A 22321-nucleotide genomic window follows, 5' to 3' on the forward strand; every position below is an offset into this window, starting at 1 on the left:
TACAAAGATGTATGCTATTTTTAGTGTCATAACAACTTTCAGAGTGATGAGAAGAAAATGCATCTTCTTCTGCCAACAATGAAAGTCGTTTCCTTCAAACTTTTCAAGTTTTTTCGAATTTGGAACTCATGTCCCTGACAGATTATGACATTGTTATTCCTTTCAAATCATAGATTTTGAATGTTAGATTTTGTGTTTTGAAATAACAATAAATAACATGGATTTTCAAGGATTGTGTTTGGAAAACACTTTCCAAAATCTGTGATTTCGACCATATTGTCCGGGGTACTATGAAATCTAATTTGGAATCCAAGAACAAATCGATTTGGAATGCAATCTTATTCCAAATCTAAAACACAAAATATACATTGCTTTGTTGTGATTTGAGAGACAGGATTGCAGAGAGAATAAGAAGTAGTTAATAGGGAAAAATAGTTACTTTCCTGTCTTCCTTACATATGAAGAAGAAAATAGTTAATAGGGAAAATGGCTCCTTTTTAATGGACGTGAATATTGGGTCATTAGGCAAAAAAATAAGGGCCGCCAGGGCTTTGTCCCTTGGACCCCGCTAGAGGCGCTGCCTCTAGACCCGTCAGGGATGCTTCCCTTGGAACCCTGTCCTTTGGTGTGTTGCCCTCGAACCTCCGTATTCTCGAGTCCACATTTATCAATATGAGTGTATACCCCGCACCTCTAATTTCGGGAATTAAATTGAATTCAGTCTATCTCGATAATAATACTAACTACACTAAAATATGTTGATGATACTAAAATCACCAACATGTCTCACCAAACCATCATTGTCTAAATTTATATGCATATTGTTAAAGTTCTAAAAGTCATATTTATTAAGTATAATACTAAAAATTATTCAATATTTGTAATAAATACAGATAATGCTATTTTTTTTTATCATACAAGTAAGTTACAAATTTTATAAGAAAAAAAAGTTATATTTGAGCCAACACATTTCTTTTTATAGTATTGTGTATGAAGCTTATTTTGCTTTTATTTTTGGCTTCAAACAAATCGATTTTTACTTTCGATTTTATTCACTTATGCATATACGACACCATTGCACGTGTCTAAATTTGAAGTTATTGATTTTATTAATTCAGAATTCACATGATCTAAGAATTTGAAGTAATTGTCAATTGGTTTAACTCGTAATATTCTTAGGTTAGACATCATAAATTTGAAGTCAAATAAAATTTCCAAAATAAGAGAGAGTGAATGGGCCCCTAAATTCCTATGGACAACAAAATTGGTTCATATGGGGGTTTATCTTCCTTACTCAGAAAAAAATTATTACAGGATATATAATTTTTTAAGTAATTTTTATAAAAGCACGAACCAATGTTGATATGATAACTTGCCATCCTAGTGGTTATGATTCAAGTTTCACCTGTAAATATGATGTAATTTAGTACTAGAAAAGGACGTGCGCCTCTGCGGCTTTTTAAAGTTGTCATAGTTGGATAAATATAGTGGCAAAATTTTAAAAGAGGTTTTTTGTGTTTTTTAATCAAAATGTAAAAGTTTTGATTATAAGGACGAAAAGTGTCAAATTCATTAAAGCTTTGTGGCAAAAACACTAAAATGTAAAACTTTTGACTGGAAGAACTAAAAGTGCCAAAATCATTAAAGATTTGTGACAAAAATCTAAAGTCGTAAAAACTTACTCATAACATAAAAATATAAAAAATTTGATTTTAGGGACAAAAAATATCAAATACACCAAACATTTGTGGCAAAATCCTAAAATCAAAAAATTTACTGATCCTAAGGTCCTTTGGATTTAATATATAGTATATATAATTAGATTAAAATGTGTTAAAGTATGGTATTTAACTCTTATCTATATCAGGCTACCAATTTATCATGAAAAAACAAAGGAGTAAAAGAAAAGTGCATACATACCCAAAAGAAACATTAACAACCTTTTCTTGATCTACTAATAAACGTAGGTTTAAAGCAATATTATTTGCTTGAAAATGTAAGACATAATCATAATATGCTATAACAGATTTGACGCTTCACCATATACCCATAACTATATAATTTCATATTAACATTTTTATAGTTAGGTCATAGGTGTGTTTTAATATATTGAACCATATAAACATGGTTAAAAAGAGATTATCCATAGGTATTTGCCATTCAACATGTATCGGTGTGGCAAAGTATATTTCAAAATCGATGCATGATGAAGAGATGGTTTCAACTTTCAACATGTGAATGCCAAGATGATGGTCATTGAATTATGATATCATCAACAACTTGCAATATCTACTTACGATGTGTTTGACAAAGAGGTTTTAGAAACTTTTTAAATTTTTATTTTTTTAAAAAACAAAGAAAAAATTGTATGAAAGTACGTGTTTAAATTTTTTAATTTGTGTACCGAACTCATGAACGAGACGCATTCCTTCCCATGGGCACAAGTGTAAATTCCCACCATGTTCGTCGTTTGATGCTCATTTTCTTATCGGTTCTTTGTTCGATGTTTTAGCGTGATCGGTAACTTTGGTGTGAACACGTCTTTTTACTCATTGCTATACTATTTGGGACTTCAAGGTGAGTTTTTAGATTTTCCTAAACCATGTACATAGTCGACAAATACATTTCATGAACGATTCTTTTGATTTAAATTAGGATATTTCCTCACTTTATAATGATTGTGGGTGTAATATGTGATATCTTGATGTTTTCCTTTGTGCTAATTGACAAGCCTTGGAACTTGATTGATATCTCAACTCGATTACGATTTATTATTATTTGTTAAAAATATGTTATGGTTTGACTCATGAAATGATTGATATATGAATATGCTTGGATGTGTATCTGTTGATTATTGTACATGCTATCCTAGCTACTTGTTTCAGCTATGTGAGTTTGCATGCTTACACTTGGTATACAACTGATTATATGGGGTTATGCTTAGGGGATAGGGTAGTACCATAAAACCCTATCCGGATTACTTGCGGGCTTGGTCGGTTTGTAACATCCATTTTCCAGAATAGATCAGTTGAGAGTTCAGAAGGATTAAAGGTAAGGTTTTTGGGAAAAACCTGGTGTCATGACGTGACATGCGAATTGGATGATCGCGTTTTGAAATGGTTGTCACGACGTGACTGTAGCTGGAGCTCAAGCCCATAAAATTTTAAGGTTTCTTCCATATTTAAAGTCATTAACTCGTAACCTAGGGTATCCTCTTCAGCCTCCAGCCCCTCTTAACAAAATCTTAGCCTCTATTGATGAATCCTTGAGCATTTGGTGTTGTTTTGGTGTCTTGAAGGAGAAGGGATCATCCTTGGTGCTTAGATCCAACTTGCAAGCCTCATTTTCATTATCTAGCAATTTCTCTAGACTTTTGTGAGTATTCAAGCTTCAAGCTTTATGATTTCGTGTTGCTAGATCTAGACTTTTATGCATTATTCTCCATGTTTAGACTAGTTGTAGTGATATAATTCCATAAATTTGGCAACTTTATGGGTCCTTAGAGTCCCTTTGTAGTTAGATGTGCTAGATCTGAAGATTGGTGGAGTTTTGAACTCTTGCATGAGGTTTTGACCTCTTTTTCATCATTTGTGACCTAATTTGAGCTCAAGACTTACATAGGGAATGCATGTCTCCAAAGCAACGATTTTTATAGCTTTTTGGGGTGTGAAGAAGCCTTCTGGAGGAGATGAGTGTGTGGCTTAATGGATTAAGGGCTTAACCCATTAAGCTGACCAAAACCAATTCTCATGACATGATGATATGTATGTCACGTCGTGAAGATTGAAGACCTTGCGACTATTTTGTCTTTAGTTGGCCACGTGATTGTTTTGTTGACCGTTGACAGTTGACTTTTTGACCATTTAACCTTGGGTCAAACTTGAAGGATTTGGGTTATTGATGAAACCGGAGATTTTAGTTGAAAACCGAGCCTTGCGCGGGCAGAGTTTCAACTTGAAAAGATTATTTTCTCGGGTCTTTGGTGTGTCAGACTTGCTTCGGGTGTCGGGGATGTTTCCTAGGCTTCGAGGGGTGTTAGGGTAATTTGAGAGAGAATAGAAGGTGAGAGAGAATCAAATTTGTAACCATAATTCGGGCAGCCTCGCACCATATTTATAGTATCCGAAGCACCTGATTACGTTTGGCGTAATTTCATGTACGCGGGGCGTACTCCCTTAATAGCCACTTCGCTGGGCGTAAACCATCGTACGTTGGGCGTACGAGGGGATCAGTTCGAACGCGTCAAGGTTACGATATGTGGCACTCATGCGAAGGAGTAGGGAGGGTGACTAACTCCGGGTCACTTACACGAGTACGTTGGGTGTATTCCTTCGGACCAGCCTCGAAGTTTGTGCCTAAAACTTCAAATTTTTGTATCTTTCGCATACGAGCACCGTTTTTGACGTTCTTTATATGCACGCGTAGGTGAAATTATGCTCTAAAACTTTCATTTAAACTCTATCGGCTAATTTTGAATTTATTTTTAATGTTATATTTTTAACGGGACGGGATAAGAAAAGTCCGTTAAAAATTCATAACTTCTTCATCCGACGTCTGTTTTTGTCTGTGTTTTTACCGTTATACTGCTATTGACGAGATCTTCGATTCTCGTTTAGGTTGTGTCGGCTAAAAATCACTCGATCTTTATTTTGAGTTTCGAGTTGTGTACTGCTATGCCGATTCTTAGAAAAATCATAACTTCCTCATACGAAGTCAGATTTAGACGTTTTTTTTATAAAAAAATTCTCGGTTTAACGAATACTACGACTTTCATTTAGATCACTTAGCTAAAAAATTATTTTATCGTAAACTCACTTTTTACGTCATATGGCGTCGTGCCGATTCTGTTACGAAACTTCAATAAGTCATAACTTCTTCGTTATAACTCGGATTTCGATGAGGTTTTCGCCTAAATGTTTCTAACGAGATAATCTACAACTTTCAACAAAATTATTTTTACTTATTTCAAACTTTATATTTTTGTTAATTTTGATAATTGACTTTTGATTGGAATCTGATAAGACTTCCAATACTTTCCAACTGATTCTAAAAATAGTTTTACTTCAATCTCATAAAACTATCTTGTTAGAACTCAACACTCAAAATCATATATTATTTAATAATATTCATTTTTAAACAAAACACGATAACTGAACGTGTATGTTATATGTGCATATTTAATTAAATTAAAATGAATGTTGATAGTTCCTACTAGGAAATCCGATAAAATTAGAACGATAAATAGAAAATTGGCACGTTCCCTACGCCAAAAAGATTATAATTTCACTTTATTTAAATAAATAAATAACATGTGAGAATTGCATGTGAAGTTGATGTTTAATCAAACATTGATCCAGCAAAAAAAAAAATCGTTTTAAAATGTAATCATATATTAAGAACATGGGATGTCTAAGGTCTTAGGGACGTCCCTTTCCCTTTTTGGTTACATGGTAATATGGTATCTAATATTTGATCAATTAAAATATATTAAATCTCATTCTATTATCATGAAAATTAGTCCTTTTCATAAACAATCGACCAAAAAGATTATGTGTTCTAACTAATTCATCGAACATACTCCAATATCAACCATGCACTAACAGTTCGTTATCACACCAACCATGAACCACCCTACCCCCCCCCCCCCCCCCCCCCCTCCACCACCACCACCCACCCCACCCTCTTCATCTAATCATGACTACATTATTAACCTCGCTACGAATTAAGGGGCAAATTAGAGAATAAATATTATGTTAATTTTCAGTCATTTACCTGGAAGGGATTATATACTTACATCTCATCAAAACCATTGGCTTTTAAAGAAAATTTTAAAAATAAAAATAAAAATACTCATAACTAGCAGATCATTGTTGATGTGGCATTTCCAAAACCAAAACTTTCATTAATATCGGAGTTTTTAATACATTTTCCACAAACCCATTCTGATGTGGAATTGATATTATTAGTCATTTATCATTTATCATTTCTTTTTCCTGAATTTTCAGTATTTTTTTCATTATTATTATTTTTTAATTTCTCTAGTTTTGTGGATAAATGGCTGATGTATAATTTGCCCCAAAATAAATGCACAATTTCCTCTTAAACTTAATCCAAATATTAATTTTGGTCCACATGATTCCTTCTTGGAATGGAAGGCTTCCGGTGTTTGTATCAAAATAACTTTCAATAAAAAGTGTTTGAATTAGTCGACGAATTGTCAAAATGCAATAATAAGTTATATTTTAGTGTTTGGTAAATTCTGTTTATAAATATAAAATGATCAAAAAGGACATCTTGATAGCTTATTTAAGAAACGATGTTGTTGTGATATATATGATTTTTTTTATGGTTAAAACAGAGGTAAAAATGTAAAATTGTTTTCACCTATAATAAGTTTTAAATTTTAAATAAGTTACAAGGAAATAACTTATCAAAAACTGCTTATTCAAGTCAATAAACATTTTTTATTTATTCCATCCAAACACTTGAATTGTAAGTTAATTGCTAGTTCCAAAGTTATAAAGAACCCATGGGATAGATTCTATTCCTACCATGTCTTAATAAGACTTTCACTTTGATGATCTAAATTTAAAGGACATTTTTTTACTCATGGGAGCACAAAATATCCATGATATTATAGTGTCTTATTAGCTATCTACAACATAAGACCTCACCATGACTTCAGAGTTGTTTGATAGTTGTTGATTGAGTCAGATCTGATTGAGTCAATGTCTGACTGAGTCAGACCCAATGAATATGATCGAGTAACAGGCATATCAGAGGAGCCAAGACCAAGTCAGAGGCTTCTGGTGTCATTGGTGGAGCTTTATAAGGGCAAGGGGGGGATGTGGCCGCCCCTGATTTTTTGTATATAAATAGTCCTTATAGTTTCATTTTATACATTTTAGGCCTAAAAATATAAAATTTTTGCTGTGGCCCCCCCTGTTTACCAATTTTTATACATATTATATTTTCGGCCCCCCGAATCAAACATTGAAGCTCCACCCCTGTCTGGTGTGGTATCAAACAGCCTGAATTTGACCGAGTCAAACTCAGCCTCTTACGATTTTACCAGACCCAATAAGAGGCATATCAAACAACCTCGTAATGCAATTTTTATGGATTGTAATTCAGATTAATGTGGATTGTAAAGAATGTGATTCCAAATTTCCAATCAATGCAGATATGTCATTTTAGCTAACCTAGAAATGTGTAGTATGGAACTTTGCACAATAAACAATCTAGAAGATACAAACACCAGAAAGATTAATAGATTAACAATCTAAACTCGAATTTCAACCAATTGAATGTTGCCACTTAAACCAGAAGCCTTCCAAGAAGGAAGGAACGAAAATCCATCCAGAAGCTTCACACATTTCAATTGCCATTTCACCATCAAGAACTCAATAAGGTGATGCCCACTGCATAAGTAAAAAAAATCTCATAGGGGTGAAACTTGAAAGAGTAAAGAGTATTTAATTGTCTAATTTAAAACAATTATTACCTTCTATTGTGATAACTTGTAATAAAAACTGATCCAGGTGCATTCTCCAGAAGGAATTTCACAGTTGCAAAGAGGTTGTCAAAGGCTTTGTAATATGTCACAAAAACATTATAAATGGGAACTTTAAACTTCTTATGTAATATAAGCATAGAAAATGGATGATAATAATGCATATATGATATATCTTATACCCTACCACTTGAGTCATATAACACATCAGCTCCAAGGATTACTTGTGGTTGCAAACTGAAGATGGATTCATCCCATACACCCCATGTAAGCCCCATTACCTATAAGATATAGTTGAGGTGAATATATGAATGTATCATGTGTTCAAAGCTTCAAATGACTAGAAAAAATCCATGGAAGTGTATATAGTATATACACACAGAAAGGGGAAATAAAGATGATTATTAACAGTTGTTATCTACATGAATTATTACCTCACACTTGACATTATTAAGCTCACAGACTCTTCTCATGTTGTCCAAAACCTGCAAATTGAATATTACAAGCTTGTAAGAAACAGATTCAGAGTAATTAGAAGTAATGTACATTGTACAAGCCTTGTTTATACCTCTAGTCTGTTGGAGTCATCAGTAAGAATGACATGTGCACCTACTTTTGCAGCAATCAAGCCAGGAAGTGATGTTCCAGCTCCAAGCTGCAGATAAACGTTATGTTGAGATTAAGGAATTGATAATCGATTAATCATAAACAGAACACGGAATGAATCATGATTTATCTAAAACAAAGTAGCTAAAACGATGTAAATTGTGTATGTTTAAGTTTCGGAATTACCTCAACCACGCGAATTCCGGTAAATCGAGATCTTTGTTGCCATACGTACTCTGCTAGAATAACACTACATGGCCACACGAACAAGCCGTAGTCTTCTTTCATGCTCTGTACATTTGATCGTGGCCTTTAGTAGGTGATTTCGTGCAATTCACACCTTATTCGCTTGCTACGAAAGATAATTTTTCTATGTATTCGTGCGTAGAGAACAGGCAAGCTAGATCGAAATGTTTATCAATTTACAGAAAAAAAGGAGAAGGGAAACTCATGAAGAGGGAAAACCTCGATGATTGTGATGGAGACGGCATCGTCGGAGCCATTTGAATCTCCGAAATAGTGATGAGATACGGTGGTCATACCTTCCGTTGGGGTTGGCGGAGTTTCTGTTGAGCCGCCGTCGCCATCAGTTGTGTAACTACTGTTCTCTTCCATGGAAGAACCACAATGGCGAACTCTGACTCTATTCGTCCTAAACTTATCCATAAAAAGTCCTTGAGGTTGTAACTATTTACAAAAACTAACCTTGACATCAAAATTTGTTAGGGATGAGTATGAGTCGGTTTTTGACTAAAACCGAACACAAACTTTACAAGTCCATATTTTCTAATTAGGATAGTGGTAAGGGTTTTGTTGGCGAAAAGAACCAATTGGATATTTATAATGGGTTTTTGTTTTGAAGATTCTTGCTAATCATTTTAAAGAAATCTTGGATAATATTATTAGCATCGAACAAACTGTTTACGTAGAAGATAGAAACATCTTGGATGACGCGTTCTTACTTAAAGAAGTTTTTTCTTGGACCAAAAAGTGTAAGAATAAAACTTTGATTTTCAAAGTGGACTTCGATAAGGTTTTTAACTTGTTTAGTTGGGAGCTCTTATACTTAATTATGGAACAAATGAAATTTGGATGGAAATGAATAATATGGGTTAGGAGTTGTCTTTTCATCAAGTAGGGCCTCTTTTGGTCAACGGCTCACCTACAAAGGAAATTGAAAACATTAAAGGAGTGAGCCAAGAGGATCTGTTATCGACGTTTCTCTTTATCGTTGCCATGGAGGAGCTCTATATGAAAAAGAGCTTGTGAATTTCATTATGTTTGAAGTTTATCTCTTCCGTTGAATGGTATCTCTCTTTCACATCATACATACATCAATGATGTGACCTTTATTGATGAGTGGTCAAAATTAATTTTATTAATCTTCATAGGTTTCTTCATAGGTTTCTTCGTTGTTTTTTTTCTTGCTTTGGGGTTGAAGGTAAACCTGCATGAAATCAAGATGTAGATATAGTATAGATTCGTTTGCTTGGATTGGATGGATCCCACTGATGATCACTTGCTTTGTTGGAGGAAAAATGCCTTAATGTGGATGCTCAATGTGATCGAATGTGATCGCTTAAGGACAATAACACTCAAAAGATGAGATTGTCTTTAGGCTGTGTTTGGCGCGCCACAGCTAGCTTATTTTTCGAGCTTTTTTATGTTGTCGTGTTTGGTAAGCCAAAAAGTAGCTTATAAGCTAGCTTATAAGCTAGCGTTTTGAAAAGCTACTTAGACTAGCTTTTTAGGAGCTTTTTTAAAATTTTCCAAATACACCCCTTAATTAATTATAGAAACACATATTCTTACATGTCATTTTATGTAATTTTATATATTTCAGCTAGTTTTACCAAACGTTAATTTTTATCAGCTAGCTTTTTAGCTATCAACTAGCTTTTTATTTAACAACTAGCTTTTCAGCTAGTCCGCCAAACATAGCCTTAGTTTAGTGCATTATTGGATGATTTTGAAGGCTAGAAATGTATCTGATTCAGGAACTAAAAACATATCACAATGCTTATGACATTTAATTGGATAAAAAATAAGTTTACATTTAATTGGATAAAAAATAGGTTTATATTATTGGGGTGTATATTTTTTTGTTTTGCCGGCTGTTTAAAAAAAATAAACATTACTCTTTGAATTTTTAAACTAAATATATTCTCTTAAAAAAAATTCTTAGGTGGTCAAAGTCTCAAAGACCCGAAGCGATCTCTTCTTGCATTATCCAATTTCTAGACTCTACTACACTCTGCTGCTCAAACTCACCGAAAAGGGTTACTATTAGGGTTACGATTTGTCCGATAATGGCGTTCGCAAACTATTCATCACTTGTTCATATCGAAACATCATCAAAACATTCGATAATAAAAACTTCTTCTTTTGCAATTTCTCCAAAATCATCATTATCGACATCTTCCTTATTTTCATCTCATTCCCGCAACCGTGAATCACGAAGGCTTTCGAGTTTTCTGGATATCCTAAGAATTCGTCGAACAGGTATATTTGTCTTACGAATATGATTGAGTTGTGATCAATAATGTTTTTCGTATCAATATTTTTGAGAAATCTAATGGAGTCTGTTCCTCTACTGTTACTTTAAATGTCAGTACATGTTGGCATGAATCAGTAGCTAATTATATCTCGAACTGATTAAATGTGCTATGGCGATAGCCTTGATTATTGCTCCTTAACTTATTTTTCGTTGTTCCCATCGAAATTGGACGTCTTTCCATGAATTTGTTTAAGAATAGGTCAAAAACCCTAAATGTTATTCACTAACTGACGAAATAAAAGATCATCAATCATGGAAGTAAAGTCAATGACATTAATAGTTTGAAAATAGATGTTTGGATTCATTAGTTTCTCTTCACTACAGCGATTACAGATGGACCTAAATAGTTTCAAATGAAAATAGGTCATTAGAGATCATCACTCTGTGCATATTTTTTATCAGGATGAAAATAGATTTTGAGTAGAATCTTTTGTTTTGCTCATGTTCTAACCATAATACTTATCTCAGTTGCAGTCAAACCACAAGCTTCTGGGGCCAATTCAGTTGCTGAGGCCTTTTCTGAATTCAAACACCTTCTTCTTCCAATAACAGATAGGAATCCTTATCTCTCTGAAGGAACTAGACAGGTTATTGCTTCCACCTTTATTAGTATTATTAAATAAATGAGAATAAAATCTTTAATCTTTTTCTTCTGATTCATTCATGACTCTTAACAGGCTGCAGCAACTACAGCTGCTTTGGCCAAGAAATATGGTGCTGACATAACTGTTGTGGGTATGACTCTCGTTTACTTTTTATAAATTCAATTAAATAAATACACACATTCGTTCATAAAAACCTCTATGAAGCTAAAAATGAAATTGTATAAAACTTCTGTTTTGTAGTCATTGACGAAAAGCTGAAAGAATCATTACCTGAACATGACACTCAACTTTCAAGCATCCGTTGGCATTTGTCTGAAGGTAGGCCTGCTTTCTTTCTCTATACTGTGTTTGACATGCATTGGACTGAGACTGATATTGATGTCTGACAGGACAAACATTGCAACTCTTTTTGTCCCTCCCAGAAAGGTGTGATAGGGACTTGTTCTCGATCTCTCGTATGTGAAAAAGACATAAACGCCCTTCTCATCCTCATCATCGGAAATAGCCTTAAAAAGCTTGTCCAAATTGGACAAGCTTTTTAAGGCTATTTCCGATGATGAGGATGAGAAGGGCGTTTACGTCTTTTTCACATACGAGAGATCGAGAACAAGTCCCTATCACACCTTTTTGGGGGGGGACAAAAAGGGTTGCAATGTTTGTAACATCGACATCAATGTCAGTCTGAGTTTAATGCATGCCAAACACAGTACAACATGTTCTGTTTTATGATTTTGATTAATGATTCTTGAATATTTTTTTTTATGTTTAAATAAAAAAGGGGGGTTCCAAGAATTCAAGCTTTTAGAGAGACTTGGGGAAGGAAGCAAGCCAACTGCAATTATAGGTGAAATTGCAGATGATATGAATTTAGATTTGGTTATTATGAGTATGGAAGCCATCCATTCAAAGCATGTAGATGCAAACTTGCTAGCTGAGTTTATTCCTTGCCCTGTTATTCTTCTGCCATTGTAACTCTCTTTTTGTTATTGTTTAATGTGGGGTGGGTCTTTTTGTAGCACATCTTTTTATATTTCAGTTTGATTAATCTTTTTCTTTAATAGTAAATATATTTGTGTTAATCTTAAATAACCAATTGGGAAATCAACTTTTAAGAACAAATTTGACTGGTAAAACCAATAGCCATAGTACATAATCTGTTGATGTGGCATGTGATTTTTTTGAAGATCAGAAGATGTGAAGTTCAATTCGATGCTAGGGTTGTATTGCGTTGTGCTTTCTTGAAAATAACTATTTCATGGCCTTTCAAATTGAGAAAATTATGGATGTTTCTTTTGGTTGTGTGTGATGGAATGGAATAAAAAAAACAATGGAATGATCAAATTTCATTGATTGTGAATAAGCTTTTTGTTAAGTCGGATTAAATAGAATTTTAATATGTTATTCTTCGAGTGTTGTTTCTTTTATTAGGTATAGGGAGATTTGTTAAGTTTGATTCCTTGGTCAATGATATTCATTGAGAAAGTCAAATAGATAGTCAACTAATGCGTATAGATTTAACAAAATGACCACGAATTGGAAAAGTAGCTAAAAATGATAATTGATAGGAGGCATATATTGCGAAATTATTGTTTATCGGACATAAAGTAATTTCACAATGCTTACATTGTGAAAATCATGGAAAGATATCTTTTGACAGCTATTTTGTCTTTGTTTATTATTAGAGCACTAGTTGTGAAACCGTATATTATACGGGTTGATTAAAACAAAACGATTAAATGATAAGTTTATTTGAATTTGAAATTTGAAATAAATAAAAATTATGAGAAAAAAGACATGCAAAAAATAAATAAATTAAAATTATTGTTTAGTTATCAGACCCGTATACTAAACAGGTTAATTATAACAAAATATTAAACACAAAGGTTTAAACTGTAAATTTATTTGAAATTGAAATTGAAATTTAAAATTTAAAATTTGAAATTAATATCTATCATTAATTTATGAAAACTAATTAATAATATATTAGAAATGGAAAATGAAATAAATGATAAGTGGAAAATAAATATATCTCTAAATTATGAAGAAATGACATGTGGCAAATTGAATGGGAGAAGGACATGTGTCAAAATCATTTTTATTTATTAGGGTAGATCGGATTTTTTTTTTTTTTTTTTTTTTTTTTTTTTTTTTTTTTTTTTTAAGCTTATTACTATAAACTTGTATATTACACGAGTTTATTAAAAAAAAATATTAAAATATAAATAATAAGTATTTTTTAAAATAAAATTTTGAAATAAGGAATAAAAAAAACATACTAATTGCAATTTATTATAATATTTATTACGTTCGATACTTTACATATATAAATATATGATTATGTGACTTTTTAATTTTAAAAATGGAAAAAAAAACTATAAATTAATATGTGAATATTATTTTTTAACCGTTGTTTCTACGTGTTATAAACTAATACTCCCTCCGTCCCAAAATTATAGTTCATCTTTCCTTTTTGGTTTGTCCCAAAATAATAGTCCATTTCTAAAAATAAATAACATTTTTACCAAAATACTCTCTCATTATTACTAAACCAACTAAGCATTTAATGGAACATTAAATGCAAAGTAAGGATAAAACTGACATTTTATTATATAAAGTTAGTACTAATTAATGTTTTTCTTAATATGTGTGTTTTTTGTCTGTGGACAATAATACTACGACGGAGGGAGTATATATATATATATATATATATATATATATATATATATATATATATATATATATATATATATATATATATATATATATATATATATATTCAAATGTGGATAAACAATTATTGTGTAGACGTAAGAATTAAAATAGACCAATTGTTTTGAAAATTAGTATAATGATAAATTTTTAATCTTAACTATTAATTAATTTTGGTAACTAGATAATTAATTCATTAATCTCTTTTATTTAGGCAAGTTTGTTTAATTATTTAAAATTCTACACATCAATAAATCCCCAAAAGACGTCGACATTCTTCTTCCTGTTTCCTCTCTATTTTCAGCCGCCTTCCTCCTTCCCCCCCATTACCTGTTGTGCTCGATCAATGCTATTGTTGCCGTCGGAACCCCTTTGCGTCACTATGTCCGCTACCAACACCACCAAGGAGGAGCAAGAAATTGGTCGTGCATGTATTGACGGCAAGAATAAAGGATTTGTTTGACAAATCGATTCTGTATTCTCCAAATTCCAACACCCCTCGGTAAGTTTGAACTCATAAAATTGATTTTGTATAATCTAAATTTCTGTAATCTATTATTTACACACATAGTTAAAGAAAAAAAATCTATTTTTTGGGTTTTGTATTGCTCAGTTTGATAAGAAAAAAAAACAATTATGTGTTGTTATTGCTGCAATTTAAAAAGAAAAAAAAAACATTTTAGCGTGTGTTTTGGTTTGGTGTTTGATTTGATATTTGATATGTAATCTACATTGTCATTATGTCCTCCACCTGTTTGATAATTTGCCTCAAAGAGATATCTGGAGTGGTTGTTTTGATTATGTGTAACACTTGTGTTTCTGGGCTAAAGCATTAAAGATGATGTAATAGTCTAGGTCAACCTTTGTAACTTGTTTTGAAATAATAAAGATGTATTATTTGAGTATTATGTGTTTTATACTTAATTGTTATAATATAATAAATTAAGGATAAAGAAATAAGCGTCAAAATTAAATGTTAGATAAACCCGATATCCATGAAGAAGGTTGTAGTTGTTGAAACAAGGATTCCGAAGATATAAAAGAATACCGAAATCCAAGTTATAACGAAGAAGTTATGACCTGTCGAAGTTTCGCGACAGAACCGACACGACGTTGTGTGATGTAAAAAGTGAGTTTACGATAAAGTGCCTTTTAGCTTTAGCAATCTAAATGAAAGTCGTAGTACTCGTTAAACCGATAGCGTGCATAAAAAGAATGTCAAAATCTTACTTCGTATGAGGAATTTATGAATTTTCTAAGATTTGACATAGTAGTATGTAGCCCGGAATTCGAATTATAGATCGAACGATTTTTAGCCGAAAAAACCTAAACGAGAATCGAAGATCTTATCGATAGTAGTTAAACGAAAAAAGACACACAAAAACGGGCGTCGGATGAAGAAGTAATGAATTTTTAACGGAATTTTCCTATCCCGGCCTGTTAAAATATAACTTTAAAAATAAAATCAAAATTAGCCGATGGTGTCTAAACGAAAGTTGTAGAGTATAACTTCACCTACACATGGATATAAAGAACGTAAAAAACGGAGCCTATATGAGAAAGATATGATTTATTGAAGTTTCAGGCACAAACTTCAAGACTAGAAGTACGCCAAGCGTACGAAGTATGTACGCCCAACGTACTCGTGTTTACGGTTCGAGATTGGCCACGTCACCTACTCCTTTGCATGGTGCACACGTGTTCGTAGCCTTGACGCGTCTGAGATGATCCCTTCCTATGCCCAGCGTACTCGGTCTACGCCTAGCGTAGAACCTCACAAGGCAGTACGCCCCGCGTACATGAAGATTACGCCGCGCGTAATGTGAGGATTTGGCCACTATAAATAGAAAGCGAAGTTGTCCAGATTTTGTGTACAAATCTTATAGTTTTACACCCTTTACTATCTCTCAAACTATCCTAACACCCCTGAAGCCTAGAATACCATCCTAGCACCCGAAGACCCCCGAGAAAAAAGAGTTTTTTTCGAGTCGAACTCTACCCGCACAGAGCCCGATTGATGAGATTTGCAATCGAGTTTAAAATCAATTCAATTAAGAATTCAGAAAGAAGAAAAATGATGAACACGAGAGTAAATATAATATTTGTTCAGCTCATATTATGCTTTCAATTTTACAGAGTACAAAGGAATTCTCTGTAAAAAGTGTGTGAAAAGTTAAGTTCTCACTCAGTACAGTCTCCTATTTATAGGAGTACAAAAGCATAACAAAATACTAAGGACTAGACATTCAGACTATTCATTAAAATGCCTTAGTAAATATAACATTACATCCGAAGACTCTACTTACGAAGACTAGAGATCCTTCGTAACAACATAACTAACACTTCGACTTATTACAACATTTATACCCTAACAATCTCCCCCTTTGGAATAAAGGTCGAAGTCTTCATGAAGTTAGTAGTTGAACAGCATACATCAGCACTCTTCGGATTTCCATGTACCAAGAGATAACTTTCTTTATCTCCTTCTTATCTCCTTCTGAATTCTTCTTGCAATGATTCATACGAACAATTAAGTTCGTATATTGAGAATTCTTATATCTCTCCACTTCAGAAGTTTGAAACAAGAATCTTTTAGCTCTTCCAGCTTTATCTTTTCCTGCAAAGACAATCCCCAATGGCTTTAAACATATTTCACCGTCTTCGTACTTTTTCAACTCAACCTGCTTCTTCATAGGTGCCATTGGTGCTGTAATGTCGATGCCTTTAACAGTAGCAAGTTCGACATCAGTTTGAGCTAAGCACTCGAAATAATTCTCCAAGAAAATTTTTATGTGCCTACACCCAAGACTGAAGACATTTGGTTCTGTTTCTTGGAGAAAAGAGAAGGATTTGTCTTTAAGTATCAGAGCAACATTGATGAGATCGTAAGTATTCATCAATGGAAAGTCCGCCACAGTGAACTCTTGTATCTTTCCACTTGCTCTTATCACAACATATTTCAAATTCTGAAACTTTCCTTCGAAAATGGCATCCCTTTTTATGGATATCACCTTCTTGATCTTTTCCCAGAACCAAACTTCTTCTTGAGCCGTTGCTAACACATCGTGAAATCGTATCTTCATCTTCTTTCCCTCTTCAACATCCATAGACTTTGTCTCTGTTTTAAACTGTGGCATGATGAACATCATCTCGTTGATCGGAAAATCTAGTTAACCATAATCAGTATTTGTCACCACAAAACTCTTCTTCGGAATCTTTTCAAACGAATACATATGATCGAACATCACCCTTGATTCAATAGTTTCGTAATTGAACAATTTCGAAGGATCTCCCTTATCAACATTCGAACCTTCAAGAGCTCTCTGACGCATTATACTTTCAACATGCCTCATTCTTTCAACTTCAGCTGCCACCTCAGCTTTCTTCTCTTTGTTAGTCTTCTCAACCAAGACTCCTTTTCCTTTGTCTTTAACATTCGAAGGTGCTGCATTCTTTGACGAAGATACATTCGAAGTAACTACATTCTCATTTACAGTACCTTTTGTAATAGGTCTTGAAATTGGAACAGTTGTAGTCACAGTCGAAATGACTGGAGCAGCTGAAACTATTCTTGGTTTAACCACAACTTTCGAAGGATAAACTTTTCCTACCACCTTCGAATCTTCAGATATCTTCTCATGTTCCCCAGCCTTTGCTTGACCAACCTTTTCTCCCCCTTGCACCCCTTTGACAGCAGGTGGGGCATCTGATACGTTCGGCAAAAGGCTTGAAAGTCTAAGTAATGGAGTAAGATGTTTTTGTAGGATGGCTTCGAAATGAATGAATTTCTGAGAAAGAAATTCTTGAGAGATAATCGGAGAAGATGATTTTGAAGATATTTCTTTGAGTTCTTTCAGCAGCTTCACCAATTCTCCAAAATGTTGTACTTCTGTGGCTGAAAGAGAGATCATCTGAGGATTTACTTGTTCGAACATCTTAACACACTGAACAACCGCATCACAAATAATGTCGATCTTCTGATGTGCTGATTCATACCCTTGTTGAATATGTTGAACTTCCTTCGTCATTTCTTCACGAAGTTCACGAATCTGCATATTAACGTCTTCTCGAACCTTCTTAACTTCCTGTACGAAGAGCACATGACGCTCCTTCGTAACAGTCTTCAAATCCTTCACTTCCTTCAAAAAATCAGATCTCAGAGAATTGATTCTATTCTCTGTAGAACTATCAGTCTGATCAGTCTTCTCAAGAATGCGGCTTTCAGAATCACGTATTAACCCTGTTGCCTTCGAAATCACCCTGCTTTCCATTTCCTTCATAACAGAATCGACTTCCATGATATTAATTCCAGCACTTCCCACATCTGCTTGAGATTGCAAGATAGAATTCAATTTTGAATTCAATATCTTGAACTGCTTCATCGTCATCAGCATATGGTCAGGAAAATCTTCTTCAGCTTTATCAAAGGAAAGAGCTTCGAATGTTCCTCCAAACCCTTCGTTGTCAGTTTCCTCATCAATAGCCATTGTTTCAGCAACAGGTGATGATGGATTTGGTGGATCAGTTGATTGTGTAGAGAATATGGTGGTGAAAGGTTGATCCATTATAGATTGGAATGTTGGAGAATCAGTTGTTGAAGTAACCTGTGGTAAAGACGTTGATTCAATAAGCTTTATATCAGCAGGCTTCGAAATCTCAGTAGACTGAAGGATTTCTACTTCTTTTGGAATGTCATCTTCGGGAGTCTCAGGAACTTGATCCACTTCTTCGATACGTTGGGTTTTCTTCAAAAGTTTCGCCATATCTTCAGCCCTTCGCTTCTTAGAAGATGGAGATACCGGAGCTGGAATTTCTCTAACGGTAACCCCTTGATGAGTAACTTGTGTTTTCTTCACCAACTGAGATTTTCTTTTAATTTTTATTCTTCGAAAAACCCCCGTCTTCGAAGGAATCGTTTCTTTTGATGGAGAGGCTTCGATAATCGGTGTATCAGCCACTGAAGTTAAAACAGGAGACACCTCTTCGACAGTTCGAGATGTAACGATTAGCTCCTGATTCTTTTGTTCTGCTTTCACCCCTTTTTCCGAAGACTCACCCTCTGTCTTCTTTGATTTCTTCGACTTTTTCTTCTCTTCTTGTTGTAACATCCCAGTAACAACGGTTGTGTCAATAGATTGTAAATATGACACCAACACATTATTCGTGGGATCCACCTTCTTGAGCATTGCATCCGGAATACAAGCAACTGTGGTAAATATAGCCGGATCATCATGTACCTCCTTCGGACTACCATACATGTGGAAAACGACTTTCTCTTCGTAATCCGGAACTTCGATTTTCTCCTTCTGATAGACATATTGGACTATCAGACTCCAATATCATGCACAAGAAATCCTCTGCTTAGCACTAGTCTTCGAAATACTTGTTATGAACTCTGTCCATAACTGCTCAGAATAATCAACTTGCAAATCGTAGTATAGCCCAACTACCATTGCATAGACCTTCATCCTTCCCTTATCCAACCCCACAGTTCTTCCAGTGAGACATCTAAGAAAGATTCCAAATAAAAAGTTCCAAATTGTTGGTAACCCCGACTTCTTGAAATCACTAATTCTTGTCAATGGAGTTTGGTGACCCATCTCATTGAACATATACACCACTTGTGAAGAAGTAAGTTCATCATACGGGCCAGAATTCGGAATTCCCAAAATCTTGCAAAACACCCTCTTTGAGACCCTAATTCTTGTATCTGTGACCATTGTGAATTCAACACATCCAGTCTCCTTGTTGTATGACGCCGTAGAACCTGCCTTTGATAACCACGACATCGGAGCAGCAAATGAGTCAAACATTGCTTTAGACAGAACATAATTATGTAAAGCAACCACAAGCATTTGTAGTTCTTCCGGATATTTTGACAAATCCGATTCGACTTGATAGTTGGAACCCTGGATCTTCAGAATTGGAACACTAATAATTTCATCAGTAGTTGGTGAGGAAGTAGTCGCCATTGAAGATGATTTTGAGTAAAGAACGTATGAAGAAGATGAATTGCACATAGAGTTTTTGTATTTCAGAGAGTTTGATCGCGTAAAGTGTTATTGAGTTCTGATTTTCCCTTTTATATGTAACCCTAGAATTTTGAATTTGAAGCGGGATACATTAAATGCTTACTGACATGGCACCTTGAAAAACAGAATGTACTCATCAAAAAGTAACAATCGTAACTGTCAACACGCCTTACACGCTTATCATACACCATGCGTCATTAAGAGATATGACTATTTGGTATTCCCCAAAAGAATTGTAACCGTCAGATGCCTTCGGAATAGAGGTTAGACTCTTTCACTTTGAGGTTTAAAAAGCGAAGTCATTTGCCAGAATTTCGAAATCGTCAGTTTAAGTTGGTGTTACTCAAACCTCAAGGATTTCGTGTGTGCTGTGTTCCAAAAGAAATTAGATGAGAAACAAGGAAAAAGAAACTTTTGAAAACTTGTGATGTCAACAATTTCTTTTGACACAAAAACAATATTATCCCAGGCAAAGATATCTTCGAAAATTATGAAGAGAGATAATTAACAGTTTGTGTGGTTTCCCGTGAATTACAATCGATAACTTGTAAAGAAGTTTCGAAGGGTTTCTTTTATTGGACACATGGGTGGCTTCGAAAATTTTGTTACATATCAACCTTAAGATAAGGTGAGGAATTGTAAACAAAATTAGTTGTATGACCAATTTAGTCAATGACAACTTGGTTGCGAATGATATTCAACGTAACTAGGATTTTGAAAATATACCCACACGGAAATCGTATTCATAAAAACATTTATGTTGGATCTTGTTGGGAACAAACATCGTAGTTTTCGAATGTTTGATTAAGATCACTCAAAAGAAATGAATAAGATTTGGAGTATAAAGGTACTGAAGCAAAAGCTTCGTAAGATCTGGAACATGGTTCCCCGTCAATTCCTTAAGGTTTATGATATTTTGGGTTTCACTTCTATCACGGACTCATGATATTAGATCATAAACACAGATTTGTAATTTGTCTAGGTTTTGATTGGTTTGATCAAAAACCTCAAGGACAAATGTCTTCGAATATTTGGAATGTAAGATTTGTTTGGTTTAAAAAGATTGGATAAGAATCGAATGGTACCTCTGTTATAATGGACAAAACAGAAAACTCTTAACTCATTTGAGAAGAGTAAGGTAGCTCTTGTTGATTTATGCAAATACAAGCCTTGTTGGGAAGAAATTTTCATGAGATAATTTCATCAAGGCTTTCATTTCCCATACATAGAATCATACGAGGCTTGAGACAACATGCAGCAGCATGCTTCTAGGGACATCCTAACTAATCCAAAATGTATAGAGATCATACCTATCCTTCAAATCCAAACGCATGAATCCTTCGTATTTGAAAATTGACAAAACTCACAATACACATGTTAAAACTAAAAAAAATGAAAAATATTTTTGGTATTTTTGTAATTTTTCAAAAAAATAAAGACAAACTAAACCAAAATCTTTTTGGATTTTTAATTTTTCAATAAAAGAAAATATTTTTGATTTTTCAAGTTTTTCATAAAAAAAAATTAACAAACTAAAAATCTAACCTTAGTTGAAATGTGTACAAATACGAAGCATTCGAACTGTTGACTTGAACAGTAACCTCTGATTATCTATTTCAAAACTTCCGAATGCGAAGCGTTCGAAGCGTTGACCATGAACAGTAACCTCTGAACACTGAATCATTCTTTCCGTCCATACACCAAATGATTCAGACCCATCACTCTTCACTTTTATCAGTTTGAAGAGAATTTCCATCAATCATTCCCAATCCATCTAAGATCCTAAGAAACGATTTTTCATCCAGAGCCTTGGTAAAAATATCTGCCAATTGTTCCGTTGTTTTTACAAAATGAATTTCAATATTTCCTTCTTCAACATGATCTTTGATGAAATGATATCGAAGAGCAATGTGTTTGGTCTTCGAATGCTGCACAGGCTTATGACAAATTCTTATTGCACTTTGTGAATCACAATATAAAGGAATCTTTTTCATATTAATTGCATAATCTCTTAATTGACTTTGAATCCAAATTATTTGTGATGTACATGCAGCTGCAGCAACATATTCAGCTTCAGCGGTTGATATTGACACACATGTTTGCTTCTTCGATTGCCAGCTGACCAGCTTTCCATCTAGCTATTGACACCCACCAGTTGTGCTTTTATGATCAAGACTGCATCCTCCAAGATCCGCATCTGAATAAGCTTGTACACAGAACCCTGTTTTCGAAGGATACCACAATCCTAACGAAGTAGTGCCTTTCAAATATCGGAAAATATTCTTTACTGCTGTGAGAT

The 22321-nt window shown here is 34.0% G+C and overlaps 2 protein-coding genes across 2 annotated transcripts; one reads left to right on the forward strand and one right to left on the reverse strand.

Moving 5' to 3' along the window:
- Positions 1–7141: 7141 nt before the first annotated feature.
- On the reverse strand, positions 7142–8763 carry LOC111915458 (uncharacterized). The gene is made up of 7 exons (XM_023911119.2): positions 8585–8763; positions 8306–8410; positions 8082–8168; positions 7948–7998; positions 7701–7794; positions 7505–7589; positions 7142–7421 (listed from the first exon to the last, which is right to left on the reverse strand). The coding sequence occupies exons 1-7, from the start codon at positions 8732–8734 to the stop codon at positions 7283–7285; spliced, it is 711 nt and encodes a 236-aa protein (XP_023766887.1). The 5' UTR covers positions 8735–8763; the 3' UTR covers positions 7142–7282.
- Positions 8764–10306: 1543 nt separating this feature from the next.
- Positions 10307–12346, forward strand: LOC111915457 (uncharacterized). The gene is made up of 5 exons (XM_023911116.3): positions 10307–10621; positions 11145–11263; positions 11354–11411; positions 11522–11599; positions 12060–12346. The coding sequence occupies exons 1-5, from the start codon at positions 10429–10431 to the stop codon at positions 12251–12253; spliced, it is 642 nt and encodes a 213-aa protein (XP_023766884.1). The 5' UTR covers positions 10307–10428; the 3' UTR covers positions 12254–12346.
- Positions 12347–22321: the final 9975 nt, after the last annotated feature.

Source organism: Lactuca sativa, chromosome 3 (assembly GCF_002870075.4).
Source record: "Lactuca sativa cultivar Salinas chromosome 3, Lsat_Salinas_v11, whole genome shotgun sequence".
Taxonomy (NCBI): domain Eukaryota; kingdom Viridiplantae; phylum Streptophyta; class Magnoliopsida; order Asterales; family Asteraceae; genus Lactuca; species Lactuca sativa.